Consider the following 18079-nt stretch of genomic DNA (forward strand, 5'->3'; position numbering starts at 1 on the left):
GGCATCTGAGTTGTGCACAAAGCACTCTGTTGGGAGTAGGGTGAGTCAGGCACAAGTCCTCTGTTTATGCTACGCTCTGACTCCCAGGAAGCTCCACCTGCCCTCTTTATTTATTTATTTTTTTGAGACAGAGTCTTGCACTGTCACCTGGGGCTAGAGTAGAATAGTACGATGTCGGCTCACTGCAACCTCTACCTCCGAGGCTCAAGCAAGTCTCCTGCCTAAGCCTCCTGAGTTGCTGGGATTACAGGTGCCCACCACAATGCCCAGCTAACTTTTTGTATTTTTAGTAGAGATGGGGTTTCACTATGTTGGCCAGGCTGGTCTCGAACTCCTGACCTCGTGACCTGCCCACCTCGGCCTCCCAAAGTGTGGGATTACAGGCATGAGCCACTGCACCCGGCCTCCACCTGTCCCATTTAAAGTGAAAGTCTGGCTTATCACTGTTACAAATAGGGCAGGGCATGGGATTTGGACAATCTGCATTTACTGAGGGTCCACCTGCCAAAATCTGAAGAAGACACTGAGAGGTGTTACAATGTTACTAGCAGGCAGAAAAGTCTTTCTCTGCAAGAACTCACAATATAAGCAGAAAACAGAGTAATCACATAATAAAGGAATTATCTAAGGTATATTAATAAAAGGGCATTGATAGTGTTATTAATATGCATTATGAATGTCAAATTCGATAACATATTCAGATGAAAACTATGAAGGCCTGGACTTGCTGAAGGCATGGTTTTCACCTTTGCTTTTGGTATGCAGGTAGTTATTGCAGAATGTGCTCTTTATAGAGGTTAAGAAGATGCTGTAATGGAAAAAGGATTACAGTGTACAGCTAAGTTCCCATCTATACTTGGTGCCACAGCAAAGGAATTAATCAACAAAGTGAAGACACCAATCCGCAGAATGGGAAAAAGACATTCACCAACTACCCATTTGACAAGGGGTTAATAACCAGAATTTATAAGGAGATAAAACAACTCTATAGAAAAAAATCTAATAATATGATTTTAAAATGGTCAAAATCTCTGAATAGACATTTCTCAGAAGAAGACATACAAATGGCAAACAGGTATATGAAAAGGTGCTCAACATCACAATCATCAGAGAAATGCAAATCAAACTACAAAGAAATATCACCTACCTCACCCCAGTTAATATGGTTTTTATCCAAAAACAGGCAATAACAAATGCTGGTTATTTGTTATTGGAGAAAAGTAAACCCTCATACACTGTTGGTGGGAATGTAAGTTAGTACAGCCACTACGGAGAACAGTTTGGAGGTTCCTCAAAGGAGCACAGATAGGACTGCCATACGATCCAGCAACCCCACAGCTGGGTATATACCCCAAAGAATGGAAATCGGTCTATTGAAGAGGTATCTGCATGCTCATGTATATTGCAGCATGTTTCACAATATCCAAGACTAAGAAACAACCTAAGTGTCAATCAACAGGCAAGTGGGTAAAGAATTGTGCACAGGTGTAGAATGGAGTACTATTCAGCCAAAGGAAAGAATGAGATCCTGTTATTTGCAACAATATGGATGGAACTGGAAGTCTTTATGTTTAGGGAAATAAGCCAGGCACAGAACGACAAACTTTGTATGTTCCCACCTATTTGTGGCAGCTAAAAGTTAAAGCAATGGAACTGATGGAGATGGACAGTAGAAGAATGGTTACCAGAGGCTGAGAAGGGTAGCTGGAGGGTAGGGGGAGAGTGGGGATGGTTAATGCATACAAAAAAAAGTTAGAAAGAATGTATATGATCTAGTATTTGATAGCACAACAGAGTGACTATAGTCACTAACAATTTAATTTTACAGTTAAAAATAACTAAAAGGATGTAATTGAATTGTTTGTAACACAAAGAACAAGTGCTTGAAGTGATGGAAACCCCACTTACCTTGATGTGATCATTACATTATTATATGCCTGTATCAAAATATCTCAAATACCCCACAAATATATACACCTACTATGTAATCACAGCAATTAAAAATTAAAATAAAAATAATAATAGAGTTGATGCCAGTAAAAAGATGAGAGAATGAATTGTAAATGAAGGCTTACTTCTGAAGCCTCTGGGCACAGAAAGACATAGAGTTCCAATACTGCCTCCTGTCAGTTCTTGAAAACATTCCACCGACTGTATCGTGGCCATTATTTTAGAGTATGGGAACCCTTTTGTTTCCTAACAAAAAGTCAGAATTTTTCCATTTCTTAGCCATGACGTGAAGGGAACTGATGATTTCTTTCTCCGAACTCTGTGGGCCTTGTGAGTGAAACAGAGAGGGCAGACTATGCTTCAACATGAATGCAGCAGCATCCTTTGGAAACAATCTCAAGACCTAACTGAAAACCCATGTTTCTAATTTAAGCATGAGACAGTAATTACTCATACAGCCAGAGAGGATTCCAAGTCCCTGCCTATTTGCAGCACTATCTAAAAACAATCAACTCATCTTTCAAATCTGACCAAACTACAAATGGTATGAGAACTCAGTCGTTTAATAAGGATGTTCATTTTGGCACTCAGCAGCTTACGCATGGCTCACAGATGGCATCTGTCTCGTTTTGCGTAATCCAATCATCCTGCACTACTGCGTCTCACACTTAGTCTCCAGGAGTAATTGAAAAGCTCACAGTGACAATTGTGTCTTCTTCCAGATGTCATCGCTATAAGGACTGGGGCTTTCATCACCTCCTTGACGCAGGATGTGTACATGGCTCTCCAGGTCAGAGTTGCTCCAAGCAAGGTAAAGAGAAATTACTTCTTTGCATTGCCTTTCAGTTGCTGCCTAGCACTGGTGTAAATGAATATGTTCTATAAATGGCCTCTCTGTCAGTGGGCAACTTGTTTCACTTTTGGCTGGGTACCATACTGAAAACATTCTGCTGCACGGCTTGCATCTTGTGGTAATTGGGCAATATAAAGGCACCCATGCCCAAGAAAGGATTCTAAAACATGTAAATAGTGGCTGTTTAGAAGGCACCATTTATTTAGAGGTAAGCTCCCTGGTATTAACACCTGCACGTCTGCTATCGTTTTCTGAAATCATGACAGTTAGTTCTCAATCTTTTTTTTTTCTGGGGGGTGGCTTTTATTTTCGTAACTTCTAAAGGGTGTGCAAAATTTTAAAGGCAAAGTATTGAAACATTTCAAGCTCTAGGTTTGTTAGTTTCTTTTTCCCCTGAGGCTAGTGTTAATAGTTGTGTTTTACTTCAGTGTAAAAATATCCCTTTAAAAAAAAAATCAAAGATTCTGAAACAAGGAAATATGCAAAGCCTCAAAGCAGCTGTGTAAATTCACGCAGGCTTTGGGCCTGTAACGAGCCAGCCTTAAGGGAATGATAGTGGAAAATCAGAATTTTACTTAAAAATTAAATTACAATTATGAATGAGTGCTACATTCATTTTAGTAAAATATCAATACCGTGTGTATTTCCTCAAGCTTTTTCTGTACACTGCCATCATCACCACGTATGTCATCAGTAAGAAATGCTGAGCATGACAACAGCTAAGAAAAATTTTCAAGGTCAGTAAAAACACTACTTCAGGAAAAATATTTTTTAAAAACTTATTTTTAAGGGGTTTTTAAACTGTTGATAATTTATGTATAGATTTGGGATTAAACTAGCACGAATAACTTCTGCTGAAGAGATAAAAATTAAACGATAAAATCATTTCTCTTAAGTGGCTTACACAAAGAATGAGGACTCTATATTTAGTCGGGGCTTATACACACACACATACACACACACACACGCACACACACACACATTCATTGCAGGGAAAATATCCAGATAGTTGCTGCAGTTCCTCACTATCTTAGAATCATCTGAGCTTCATGTGGAGAATTACAGCCTTAGAACTTGAGAAGAATAGTGAATATGTTCGAAATAGGTTGTTGACTATCTGAATTCTCATGATACATCCCTTTAAGTTGTGAGTTAACTTTTCTTTTAAGTGCTTGTTCACTGTCAATATTATCAGCACAAAAATTACTGATCTGCTCATAAATTAATAGTAATAGCAAAAGTGACCTTCATGTAGAGATAACTCGAATACTCAACAAACATTTACTGAGTGCATGCAGTGTGCCAGGCATTGGGCTAATTAAATAACCTCTATCTCTACACTTTAAATGAGAGAAAAGCTGACTCACAGCGAAGAGTCATGGCCAAAGGCCATTTAATTAATTTGCTGTCTGGGAAAATAGCACAAGAACTGGGAAGAAAGCCCAAGTATGAGGACTGCTAAATTGTTCGGAATACAATGTGTTCTACTCCAGTAGACTACGTGTCCTAACTATGTTCAAATAATGTAAACTTTCCTCTGTAAAACAAATGTTGTGAAAATCTCAGAAGCACAACACATTCCTGTGTATCCTCAGAGTTTTTCACCTGAACTGGAGAGTTTCATACATACAGGCAATTTCAAAGGGAACTGCTTATTAGCAGGATGGATCCTTTGCTGTGATTCTGCAGGTGAGAGAGTCATACCTCATAATTTCTCCTGTAATTGTCCAAAAATCTACAATGCAGATTTTCTCATGGGGAGAAGTAGGAGAGAAAGTATTATCTATTGAGCACACACAGTACTTAATATTAAGAATTTTATACATGTTCAGAATTCAAATCCGTTATAAAACTTTATCTGTAGATGAGTAGAACCAGACTCAGAAAGTAACCAGCCAATGTCACACACTTGCCAGTGATGAACTGGGGGAGAAACCCCAGTGTAGCTGACCTACAGTCCACGTACTTTATTAACAGACTATGGTTCTGGCTGGGCGTGGTGGCTCATGTCTGTAAACTCAACGCTTTGGGAGGCCGAGGCAGACAGATCACTTTAGGTCAGGAGTTTGAGACCAGCCTGGTCAACATGGTGAAACCTCATTTCTACTAAAAATATAAAAATTAGTTGAGTGTGGTGGTTCACACCTGTAGTCCCAGTTCCTCAGGAGGCTGAGGCAGGAGAACCCCTTGAAGCCGGAGGTGGAGGTTGCAGTGAGCTGAGATCATATCACTGCACTCCAGCCTGAGTGATAGATAAAGACTCTTCTCAAAAAAAAAAAAAAAAAAAAAAAAAAAAAGACTATGGTTCCTACTATAGTGGTCTTCTCTTATTTCTTTCCTTCCTTCCATTATTATTATTCAAAATATATTTATTGAATACCTACCAAAGCCTGACCAGTATTTTGGGGACTGAAGAATTAAATGTAATCAAATCAGTGACTGGGTTTTAGAAGCTGGAGAAATGTATACCTCCCAAAATAAGTATGCTACAATACAAATGTGATCAGATCTATAAGTCACATATAATATTATGGAAGCAGTAAACTAAAATAGACATTAATTCTGTCTTATAGTGCGGGGTGGGGTGAGAAGATGATAGTGAGCCAGACCTTGAGAATATAGCTACTTGCTCTGTAAAGAAGGGTGAAGCTATTGTAGGCAATGGGAACATTCTGCTTTGCAGAATCACCTAAGGACTTCCAGTTTTCATAGAATAAATGGAGAAAGCTATTATAGAAGGACTAGGCCTAGATTTCACAGAGGAATTCTCCTAAATCTTCAAAGATCATATGCTCCCAATGCTATTTAAACCATTTTTGAGTATAGAAAAACAGGAAGAACCACAAGAAAGTTTTGTGAAACAAGAAAGATGTTGTCATCTAAGCCATATAGAGATAGTACAAAAAATAAACTATAGACCAATCTCACTTATGAATACAGAAGTGAAAATCTAAACGTATTAGCAAACAGAGCCCAAGAACTCATCATAAAAATAAAACATCATGACCAAGTGACATTTATTCCAAAAATGTAAGGATGGTTCAATATTAGGTAATCTACTAACATAATTTAGATATTTATAAATCTAAGTAGAAAATCATATGATCATCTTCCCTCATCTTCAATCGTCTATGAAGATTGCCTTTGACAAAAATTGGCAACCATTTCTGAACCACTCTTGATTAAAACACCAAAAAAAAAAAAACTGATGATTTTGTCTGATCAGACATATAACTGATACATATATATATAAACCCATACATGCACACACACACATTGCAGTCCTAAAGCTAGTATATTACTTAATGGAGAATACTAGAGACATTTACAGTAAGGCCAAGAACAAGGCAAGCATGTCCACTAACTCCACCATGATCTAAACATATGTTAGGGTTGGGCACAGTGGCTCATACCTGTAATCCCAACACTCTGGGAGGCTGAAGTGAGTGGATCACTTGAGGTCAGGAGTTTCAGACCAACCTGTTCAACATGGCAAAACCCTGTCTCTACTAGAAATACAAAATATTAGCTGGGCGTGGTGGCATGTGCCTGTAATCCCAGCTACTTGGGAGGCTGAGGCAGGAGAATCGCTTGAACGCAGGAGACAGAGGTTGTGGTGAGCCAAGATCTCACCATTGCACTCCAGCCTTGGTGGCAGAGCGAGATTCTGTCTCAAAAAAAAAAAAATGTAGAGGTACTATTCCATTCAATCAGATTGGAATATGTTAAAAAAATATGTTAGAGGTACTAATCCATTCAATCAGATTGGAATAAATAAAAGAGCCATGAGAATTAAAATAGAAGTAAAAGTATCTCTATTTACCATTGATATTGTAGTATATCTGGAAAATCCAAGACCATCAATGAAAATACTAACACAAACAATTTTAAAAATCAGTAAGGTAATAGACTATTAAAACACAAAAATCAGAAGCCTTTCTATGCACAAACAATAGCTAGTTAGATAATGTAACAAGATGAAACTTCAGTTGCATTAGTAGCAAAAAGAGAATTTATTTAATCATAAGCTTAATAGGAAGTGTGTAGAATTTTAATAAGGAAAAATTAATATACTCCTGAAAGATACAAAAGTAGACTTGAATAAGTTTGGAAATTTTTCTCGTTTTTGAATAGTACTCGTAAACATCACAAAGCTACAATTTATTCCCATCTTAATAAATTTAGCATAATCTCAATAAAAATAACAAAGTTGTTTTTATGGAGCTAGTCAAGTAGATTTTGAAGTTTATATGAAAAAATAAAAATAGCTGCAAGAACCTCAAAGAAAAGAAAAATGAGAGGTGACTAGCCTTACTAGATATTTTTTTAAGCAGTTTTATTGAGGAAAAAATCAATATAAAAAACATGCACTTATTTAATATATACGAGTTTATACATTTGAACATTCACAAACACCTGTGAAACCATCACCATAATTAAGATACTAGACATATTCATCACCTCCACAAGTTTCCTTTTAAACATTATAAAGTTTCCTTGTGCTCCTTTGATGGTTTCGCATGTGTTCATGCAGGTGTGGTAAGAACACTTAATGCAAGCTCTATCCTTTTATTAAATACCTTGCCAGATATTAAAACATACTATGAAGCTTCTATAATTAAAACAGTGTGGTATTGATTCATGAGTGCATAGTTCAATGGAAGTGAATAGAAAGCTCACAAATAGACAAAAGTGTATATGAAAATGTAGTAATGAAAAAGACATTATCCCACTGGAATGTCATAAAGCAAGAAAGTACAAAAAAAGTGGGTATATTTAAAAAGAACACAGGTAGTATCTGGTAGGTGCTCACATTGGTCAAAATTGGGATAATTTTAGCATCAACAGGATTTATGATGTTAATAGATTATGGTACATAGAAAATAAAAAAGACCATAGGTTATCAAAAATAAATGAATAAAAAATAAATACATAAATTAATAGGTAAGTTCAAGAGTAGGAAAGGAAATCTCTTTATGGAAGAATATCTACTAAAATGTAGAAGAAAAAATAAAATAATAAAACCATCAGTTTACAATACCAACATAAATAACTGATTCAGATGAGATATGTTAATGGATTGCTAAAAAGTTTTGGGGGAACAGGATATTTATATAGTCTCAAGTATCACCCCACAGTTTACTTATTAATTACAAAAGATGAACAGTTCAGTGAAAATAGATCTAGTAGATATCACCTTTACCAAGTGATCAAACTGACCATCACTAATAATGAAAGTCATATTATGCATCTTTTCATAAGATACAATGGGAAATGCACAATATTACCTTTGTAGAATTCTTCTAATTCTTCTAAGACTCTAATCGTGAGAAAATCATCAGACATATTCAGAGTAGGTTACTAAAGAGATATGACAACCAAATGTAACATGTGAAAATACGATTAATTCTAGAATTCTCAGATTTTGAGAATAGAGGAAATCTGAATATAAACTCTATATAAATAATATTTTACATCCATGTAAGATTTATTGTGTGTGGTAATAGTTGTGAATTGTAGGAGAATGTCCTTGTTCCTTCCTGTGAGAATCTGGGAAAATATACTTAAGTTCTTTGGAAAGTTTATCGTCACTTTCTGTCATTGATAATCTGTATTATAATGTCACATTAGCTTGACACATTATACACAGTCATGTTTAGCAAGGCTGTCTAGAACAGTGTGCATTTCATTTACCAGAACAAGTTATTCATTTTTTTAAAAAGAAAAATATCTTTGCTAACCTGATAGAACCATAGTGTCTATGAAGTTTTGGTGTGTGTTTCTTTATTGTTAGTGAAGTAAAAGATTATATTTGTTCATCATAATTGGAAATTTGTCTCTTGCCCATTTTGCTCAGGAACCCAAACCTGCAAATGTCTCATGTGGAAATCCTGCCTGAGGGGAAGCACTAGGACAGGCCTAGGTTCCTGTTTGTCATCTAGACCAGTTCCTATATCCTCAGTAGATCTTAGCACTGTAATCACCTGAGAGGTTTGTGAAGATGCAGTTACCAGGGTTAACAATAATAACCTTTGTGAACCACCTAAAGGACATGTATTTGGGCAGATATTGAATATGGAGAGTATGGGCCATTATGATTGTTCCTAAGAGCCTAGATCTTTATGAAGCCTAGCTCATCTCTTTTCTGCGAGGTAGTTTTGCAATTACTTTTAGCAATTATGGATGTTCCTTGGCTTACAATGGGATTATGTCCCAATAAACCTGTTGTTAAGAAACTGTTAAATTGAACCATCGTAAGTCAGGCACTAGCTGTAATCAGAACCACAAAGCTTACTATCTGACCAAGATTCATTAAATTTTATATACAGTTGTAACTCTTCCAGTGACTAGCTTCGTGAAAATCACTTAATTTCTCTGGGGCTCCGTTTTCCCATCCATAAAGAGGTGACTATAATCTTAACCCACATGTTTATTTTGATGAGTGAGCTAATCCAGACAAGTGTACATTAAAGATCATATAAATGTTGGGTATACTTGCTGGTTCTAATTATTTTCTGCATGATTATTTTGTCTCTTCTCACCTCTTCCTTTTTATTCCCAGGAAGTCTGAAACAGTTTTGGGCAGAATGTCAACACTCGATAATTATCTCCTGATTGGTTACCGTCTCACTGCACAGCAAAGATCGCTTTTATCTGGGGTAGTGTTCAGTGTGGCCTTGACTCTGACCAATCATAACTGATTCTACTTAAATAACCAGAATGTCTTGTAGGTCCATGCTTCTAATTAATTCTAAAACTATAATGAATCATCCAACAACTTACATTCTTTAAATACCTACTGTATGCCAGGAACCACACCAGACACTATACATACATTAGAGAGCCAAATGGACACATCTCTTCCTCCAAGTCTCTTCTTAAATAAAATGAGGTAAGTAGCGCAGAAAAAGTAGACCTATCTTTTAGCAATTACTTGCAGAACCATAAAATCATATGTAGAAGACATCCCACTAGGGTGTTATTAAACACAACAAGAAAAACTCGAGAGCTAAATGAAGAGAGGTGGCTCTCAACTCCAGGAGAGTGGAATGAATATGAGCTTTTCCTTTTTGAATTATGCCCCATCAAGCCAGTGTAGAAACTGGCAAGTCAGTCAAGTGAATTACACTGCTGAAGTACTCAGGCTCCACTTAAGCTCTGAATCCTTAGGGATGCCACCTGCACGCACTCACATTCTATCCAGCTTCCAGCCTAGCCCTAGCAAAGACAGTGTTCATGGTTTCGGGAGATTCTAAATGCGCAAATTAATGATACTTTCCTCTATCCTTTTTTATGTAGGTATAGTCTTTTCTTAATTTTAACATATTAAAAATGCGTTATTTTTTAGGGCAGTGGAAGAAAGGCTGGTATCAAAATGTTTGATCAAAAAAGATGACAAGGATGTAAAGATCAGTTGTAGCAGACCGTTTTCTGAAAGCAACTTGTAAAAACATTCATTACATCATAAATGTGCACAATTTGCAGACTGGTGCACATTTATTTCACTTTCTGAATAGAATTGCAAAACAAAAGGCAGAAGCTTTTTAATAAAGAAATTGCATTTATAATTTTCTGTGTTCGAATATTATAAATCTTCAGACTAATGAGGGCTTTTTCGGGAGAGAAGAGTGTTAGGGAGCAAACAATAGAGAATAAGAAGTCAGGGAAACTTCCTGAAGGAAGTGAGGTAACAGTTTAGACCCGAAAAGATGAGTGGGAGTTAGTTTTCCAAAGAGAGGAGCTGTTAATTCTAGACAGGGGGAACAGCATTGAACTTTTCCAGAAATAGGAAGTACTTAAGTATGGCTGGAGCACCAAAGAGGAGAGTGAACCCAAAGGAAATAACAGGACTCAGGAGTGATCTTCATATATACACAAGATAATGTTGTGAAATGTTCTTGTGTTTTCCTTTTCTACCAGTTCTTCCATTTGGAGGTGATGTTGTGCCGGAGAATTAGATTTGGTGTAGCAGGAATGCAACGAAGAGGAACATTCAATGCTGTGGGTGCTCGTTTGTTTTTTCAGCTTCCAAAATGAGCTCCATCAATAGACTGGAAAAGAATCCCAGAGAGAGCTAGAATAGACTCTGCAGGGATCTACCTGAGGAGCACCAGATCTTGAGGCAGAGAAGAGGGAGATGGTGAGGAGGGGGTGGTGTGGACAGGCTGAGACTGGATTGCAAGTTGTAGGGTGTGTATGGAGAAGAGCTGGAGAAGGCAGGAGAAGGCTACCTAGAACGGTTTGTGGCTGGCACCAGGGAGCTAAAAGAAAGGTGAGGCACTGGGTGCAGACACACCTCTCATAGAGCCCTATTAACCTGCTGCTAATGGGGGAAGGTGTGTTTCTCCTTGCCAGTAGGTGTAGCTACCTGCCTCTTCATTGCCCTTGTATAGTCCAGCAGAATAACATGTCCTCTGATCCCTGGGACTTTGCTGAGTCCATGGACTTGCTCAGTGATCCTCTTCTCTTCATGCCAGCCCTATCTCAATGGGCCAGAGTACCTGTAACTCCCCTGAAACTGTATGTCCTTGACCCCAGAGGAACAAAGAAGGCAAAGTGCCAGCTTCTGCATTGCGGTGATAAAGATGGATCATACTTCCTGTCTGGTAGTGTTGTTGTGAGGATTAAAGGAGATAAGGTTTGCAAAGTGGCTAGCTTGGCGTCTGGCACATACAGGAATTAAGCAAAGGTTACCCCTTACCACAACCCCTAGGGATGTTCCTCAACATAGTATTAATCACAGCATACTTTCAAAGTTTGCAAAGATGCTCAATGGTTGAATAAATTTATTGAAAAAAATTTAAATTATTACCAAAAAAGTATACATATGCAAATTTGGGTAAAATGGTAATAATGAATCCCATTTATCCCTCATCTAGCTTCAAAATTATCAACTATTCAATCTTGTTTCATCTTCATTTCCAGCTATTCTCTTACCTTTTTATTTTGAAGATAACCCAGACTTTACATTATTTCAATTGCAAATATGTCCTCATGCATCTTTAAAGATAAGGACTTAAAAAAAAAACACCATACCATTATCTTACCTTAAAAACTTAATAATTTTTTAATATTTATTAAATAGCTAGTCAAGTTTAAATAGCCAAATGTCTCATAAGTGTCATAATTTAAGTTTATTTGATTCAGGATCCAAATATATTTAAAAATATAATTAAAAGTTTGGCAGTAGCTAAATATCTAGACTGCTACAAATTCTGAGTCTCACATATTGGCTTTTCCTAGAGTGCAGCAAGAATATTGTATCATAATGAAATAATGCTCCCTCATTTGGATAGCACTATTAAGTGCCTTTACTTTGCTAATTCAATACAATTATTTTCCTAATCTCAACTTGGCCACTAAATAAAGATGTGTCCTTGGCTCTTCACTCAACTTGTCCAAGTTGCAGTTTTCATACTTTGAAAAAGAGAGTGTTGAGCTAGAATTGATTATTCAGACCTGGCGCAGTGACTCACTTATAATCCCAGCAATTTGGGAGGCTAACTCGGGCAGATGACTTTGAGGTCAGGAGTTCAAGATCAACCTGGCCAACATGGTGAAACCGCATCTCTACTAAAAATACAAAAAAAAAATTGCTGGGCGTGGTGGCAGACGCCTGTAAATCCAGCTACTCAGGAGGCTGAGACATGAGAATTGCTTGAGCCTGGGAGGCAGGGGTTGCAGTGAGCCAAGATCACACACTCCAGCCTAGACGACAAAGAAAGACTCCATCTCAAAATAAATAAATAAATAAATAAAGCTTATTTAGCACGTTTTAATTGTGAACCTCCGGGCGGGAGGCAGGACAGCACGGAGTTGAGAGGAAACATCCAGCAGATCTGGCCTAGAGCCCTACCACATATAGGCCACATGAGCTGGGATTATTTCCTTCATCTCTCTTTGTCTCAGTTTCCAAGTCTGTGAAATGCAAATGAAAGACAACCAAACCCAGAAGGTTTTTCCTGTGTGCATATAGTGGTGGGGTAGAGGGAAGGGTGGATAAAATGAGAAAATATGGGTACAGTGATTGTCACTAGGAATATTTCAGTAAATAGCCAATATAGTTAGGCTATCAACTGGGGTAGGGGCTGAGGAGATGAGGCTGGAGGTCGGGCAGAGGTGAGAACTGTGTTGTCCACTGTGGCAGCCACTGGCCACACATGGCCATTTAGCACTTGACATGAAGCTAGTCTGAACTGAGATTATCTTGTAAATAAACTACCCTTTGTAGTTCTAAGACATAGTATGAACAAACAACATAAAATATCTCTATTTCTGATGATTCATTTATGTCAAAATCATATGTGGATATATTGTGTTAAATAAATATTAAAATTAATTTTACCCTCTCAAAATTTTTATAAATGTGGCTATTAAAAAATTTAAAATTACATATGTGGCTTGCAATGTATTTCTGCTGGACAGCACTGGGCTAGATCACTGATCGCTATTCCAATCATTTAGAACTGATCCTGCTACTCTTATTGCCCATCTAGTCAACAAACCTGGGTTGGAAAATTGGGAGGTAGAGTCACCAGCTCCCTGTCCCTTAACCCCCACAAGCTATCCATTCTGTTTTCTTAATAGTTCACACACCTGTCCTCCTCTCCATTTCCATTGCGAACCCATTTAAATGCCTTACCGACCTAATGGCCCCTCTCGTCTGTACTGCTTCTTAAATCCTTCACTCTCCCCAGGGCCTTCAGAGACAGGCAAATTCCTCATTAAGGCATACATTTCCCTTCACGTCTGACTTCAACTCTTTAACTCTCTCCTACCAAAACCCCTCTCCATCAAGTTTCACTTCACCCAGGTCTCCGCAAGTGCCTCTTGTGCCTAGAGCAACCCCTGCCGCTGCCCTAGCTCATCGTAAGTAGCATAAGGGTTGAGTCTCAACTCCACAATTTATTGTCAAATGTTTAGAAAGTTACGAGACGTCTCTGAGCTTCATTTTTCTTCTAAAAAAGGATTCTACCTCTCTGAAGTTTTGTAAGGATTAAACGAGGTAATGCAATGATGCCTTAACACAAGAAAACCTACAATAAATGTTGTAAAAGACTTTCTGGGGAAATGTTCATGCCCCCTTCACACGTGTGCATACACACACACACACACACACACACAACCCGTTATCTGCCTCACTTGGGCTTCCCATAGACTCTCTGCCCTCCTCAATTATACCTCTTCTCTTTGTATTGTAGCCATTTGTTCACTCATTCTTGCCTCTAGATCAGTAGTTCTCAAAGTGTGGTAATAGGTACAGCTGACCCAGCGTCACCTGAGAACTTGTTATAAACACAAATTCCTGAGGCCATCCCAGATTTACCAAATCAGAAATTCTGGGATTGGGGCCCTGCAATCTGTGTTTTAACAGGACCTTAATGTGAGTCTGATGCTTGTATTTTGAGAACAACAACTCAACTGCATCTCTATGGCTTGGACCACAGCCAGTTTATCTTGCATTGCCACTCTGCCCAGCCACTACTTGTCAAATGAAAAAATGTATGAATAAATCCTGATGATGATGTGAGGCCATAAAAGGATATCAGCAGAGGAACTCATGGTCTGATTGTTTTTTAGAAAATGGTTAAGTTCTTGGCTGGTCACAGTGGCTCACATCTGTAATCCCAGCACTTTGAGAGGCCAAGGCAGGTGAATCCCCTGAGGTCAGGAGTTCAAGACCAGCCTGGCCAACATAGTGAAACCCTGTCTCTACTAAAATACAAAAAAAAGAAAAAAAATTAGCCGAATGTGGTGGTGGGCGCCTATAATCCTAGCTACTCGGGAGGCTGAGGCAGGAGAATCGCTTGAACCTGGGAGTTGGAGGTTGCAGTGAGCCGAGATGGTGCTACTGTACTCCAGCCTGGGCAACAGAGTGAGACTCTGTCTCAAAAAAAAGAAAAAACAAAAAAGAAAATTGTTAGGTTCCGTAGGCTCTGTAGAGTGTGTGTATATATATATATATATATATGCACTTTTCACATAGATTTGAGGAAGAAAATATTAAAAGCAAGTGAATTTGCTTATGACAAAAGTATTATTTGAAAATCTAGATTTATAATTCAGATAGAAAAATTAATTATTTACAAAAGTTATGCCTTCCTTTTCAAAATTTTTTTACAAATCATTTAAAAATATATTATTTTGTTATTATATTTATATTTAGTGTTTTATAAATTTATCAGGAAAAGCAAGTGTATCTCTATGTAAAATTTGTCAACAAATATATTGTCTCACAAATTATAATTTAATTAAAGAATAGTTACAAATGTCTTACACAGATTTAGTGTTTGTAGGTTTTCCGGGTCTGTAGTACAATCCTCATGTTTGGATTATACAAGCAAAATTTTATAGTAAGTAAATGTACTAAAAAATTAAAATGTCATTTAAATTTTAATATTAACAGAAATAAGAAAAGTTTCATGGTTGAAAATACATACTAATATAGAGACTATATATTATTCATCTTATTTTGGATAGAAATGAAATAAAGCAATCATCTAGAAATATCTAGAGGCTATTAATGCTCAAATTAAAAGAAAAACTAATTGATTTAAATACATGGAAGAATAAAGCAAACCCAAAGACACATGACTCTTAAGAAAACTATAGTGCTGAAGGAGCTCCAAGATGCTCCCGATTACATACCCATCTCTCATCAGCAAATTCTCATCCCAGAAGTTGGGGAGGAATTGAGTCAGTTGATGTACGGGCACAACGTTTGGGCCTTCAACTCAGGCAATGCCTCCACATTTTCTTTTGACCTTTGAAGACTCTTCTCTACAAAATGAGGGCTTTTATATTGATTCCTTCCAAAGGAAGACATAGTTTCCTGCCCTGACTCCTTCCTCCCTGCTAATAGAACTGCAGTTTTTCTTTTATTGAGGCAGTAGGTCCCTGTCCCTGGAAGCTCAGTCATGATGTTCTAAACCTGCCAGGGTAAACCCATTTACTCTTTGCCTGTGATTATTTGGTAAGTGAGCATGCGGCCCTGTGGCAGACAATGAGACATAATGCGAAGTCTGTTTGCAGCTTCTAGGAAGGATTTTTATTCTCTGATAAAAGAAAGGCAGCTATGGGAAGAAGGTCTCTTTGGCACACATCCTTTTACTCCTTTTTAAAAATCATGTTGTGTCAGCTATCATGGAACCACAGGCTATGCAGGTCTTAGGGAGAGAATGAAAAGCATGCATGGGAAGAGACAAAAGGTTAAGGAAAGAGAGACTGAGCATCATAAGGGAGAAGAGATTAAGAGACAAGGAATGTGAGAGCCTGAGGGTGAAGTGGGAATGAGAATAAGGGGCAGCTAGTCGAGACTTGGTGAGTGGGACTGGGGTGGACATAGGCAAACAGTAGGGGGTGGGTGTTGAGGATGGTGTGGGAACAAGGGGTGGGGGAAGATCCTGAAGGTCCCAGAACCTTAGAGTCCTGTTTTCTCATGGCCCTCTTAGGCCTGTCATCCACCCATTTAAAAATAGTTGGAAGAAGTAGGTTCTTGGTGGATCTGTAAATCTGGTTTATTCAGACAATTGGTTGTGGTATGCTCTCTGCTAACTACCTTCTCCTCTTGCCTCTGGCTGTGGGCTCCTTCTGTACCTAGGCCAGTGAAAATATGTGGTCAGTTTGGTGAATTGGTCATTCAAAGAAAATTAATAATAATCCTAACATGTTGGGGTGTAGGCTAAGCAAAAATGGCTTTAAGATGCTAACATGAAAGAATAAACTGAATTAATTAAGCATTTCTCATGTGAAATGCTGGAACCTTTATTATATTCATAAGGATATCTTTGAAAAGATTCATAGTGAAGTTTGGCACATTTTTGATTGTTTATTGGCTTCTTAAGTGTTTCTTCATGTGTGTGAATTGCCTATTTATATACTTTGTCCATTTTCCTATTGGTTTATCTTTTTCTAACATTTGTGTGAGTTTATACATTATAGATATCAATCCTTTGTCTGTGATATATATTGCAAATATTTTCTCCCAACCTATTCCTTGGCATTTAGGCCTTTAATCCACTTGAAATTTATTGTGGTGTCTGGTACAAGACTGGAATCTAATGGAATTTTTCTGTTTAGAAGTTAGACTTTTCACAGCACCATTTGTCAAATAATCCATCTGATTCTCATTAATCTGCAGTGTTTCTTTCTTAGGTCTCAGATGTAGAAGAGTCAATTTCAGGACCATTATTGTGTTTTAGCAAATTGCTCTGTAAATTCTTGCAGAGGTTTAATTATTGTGTTATTATGTGGGCTTTTTGTTAATATTATTTGGAATTTACCTGTTCTCATGTTTTTATAGGTTGGTGCAAGGTTGGTGCAAAAGTAACTGCGGTTCTTGCCATTATTATAATTGGCAAGAATTATATTATCACAGCTGAGGTTTATAACCGTTTTGTCACGGTAAAATACAAATATTGGTATTTAGGAAGTTTGTTCCAGTGAATGAAGGGTAAGTGATATGGATTTGTATATTGCATTAATCCCTGGTGCAAATGTGTAGGATGTTAACCTCTTCAGGAAGCAACACTGTTTTCATATGTAGTGTTTTATAAATTTGAGAAAAAGTAAGTGTATCTCTGTGTAAAATTTGTCAACAAATATATTGTCTCACAAATTATAATTTAATTAAAAATAGTTCCAAATGTCTTACACAGATTTAGTATTTGTAGGTTTTCTGGGTATGTAGTACAATCCTCATGCTTGGATTATACAAGCAAAATTTTATAGTAAGTGAATGTGTTAAAAAATTAAAATGTTATTTAAATTTTATATTAACAGAAATAAGAAAAGTTTCATGGTTGAAAATACATACTAATATAGAGACTATATATTATTCATCTTATTTTGGATCAAAATGAAATAAAGCAATCATGTAGAAATATCTAGAGGCTATTAATGCTCAAATTAAAAGAAAAACTGATTGATTTCAATATATAGTATGAAGAATAAAGCAGACCCAAGACACATGAGTCTTAAGAAAATTATACCGCTGAAGAAGGTCCAAGAAGTGCACTTTGAAGTCCTTCCCATGCCCTTGGTCTTTAAGCAATACAAGGCTAACCAACACTATCTACTAGTCATTCATCATCTTTTGTCAAACTAGTTACCAAAGACCATGTGAAAAAGCCCAGGCTCTTGGATCTCATGCCTGTTTTCTCCACAGGTTGTTTTGCAGAAGCTTCTTCTATGTGTCATCCTGTTCTACACTGTGTACTATGTGTCCCTGAGCATGGGCTGCATAATGTTTCAGTAAGTAGCATACTGTCTTCAAAC

General features: G+C 37.3%; 1 protein-coding gene across 6 annotated transcripts in view; it reads left to right on the plus strand.

Annotated features, from left to right (window-relative positions):
- The first annotated feature begins 2515 nt into the window (after nucleotides 1-2515).
- TMEM244 (transmembrane protein 244) overlaps nucleotides 2516-18079 on the plus strand; it is a 32852-nt gene continuing 17288 nt past the window's right edge. For 2 of the 6 annotated variants that reach the window (XM_012458351.3, XM_021666539.2), the window contains exons 1-2: nucleotides 2516-2761; nucleotides 17970-18055. In XM_012458351.3, the coding sequence (XP_012313774.1) occupies nucleotides 2729-2761; nucleotides 17970-18055 (119 nt within the window). In that variant the 5' untranslated portion in view covers nucleotides 2516-2728. The other 4 variants (XM_012458356.3, XM_012458357.3, XM_012458354.3 and 1 more) reach the window with 4 other exon arrangements.

This window comes from Aotus nancymaae, unplaced genomic scaffold, assembly GCF_030222135.1.
Source record: "Aotus nancymaae isolate 86718 unplaced genomic scaffold, 86718_ANA_hifiasm-v0.15.2.pri h1tg000040l, whole genome shotgun sequence".
NCBI classification, from domain to species: Eukaryota; Metazoa; Chordata; class Mammalia; order Primates; family Aotidae; genus Aotus; species Aotus nancymaae.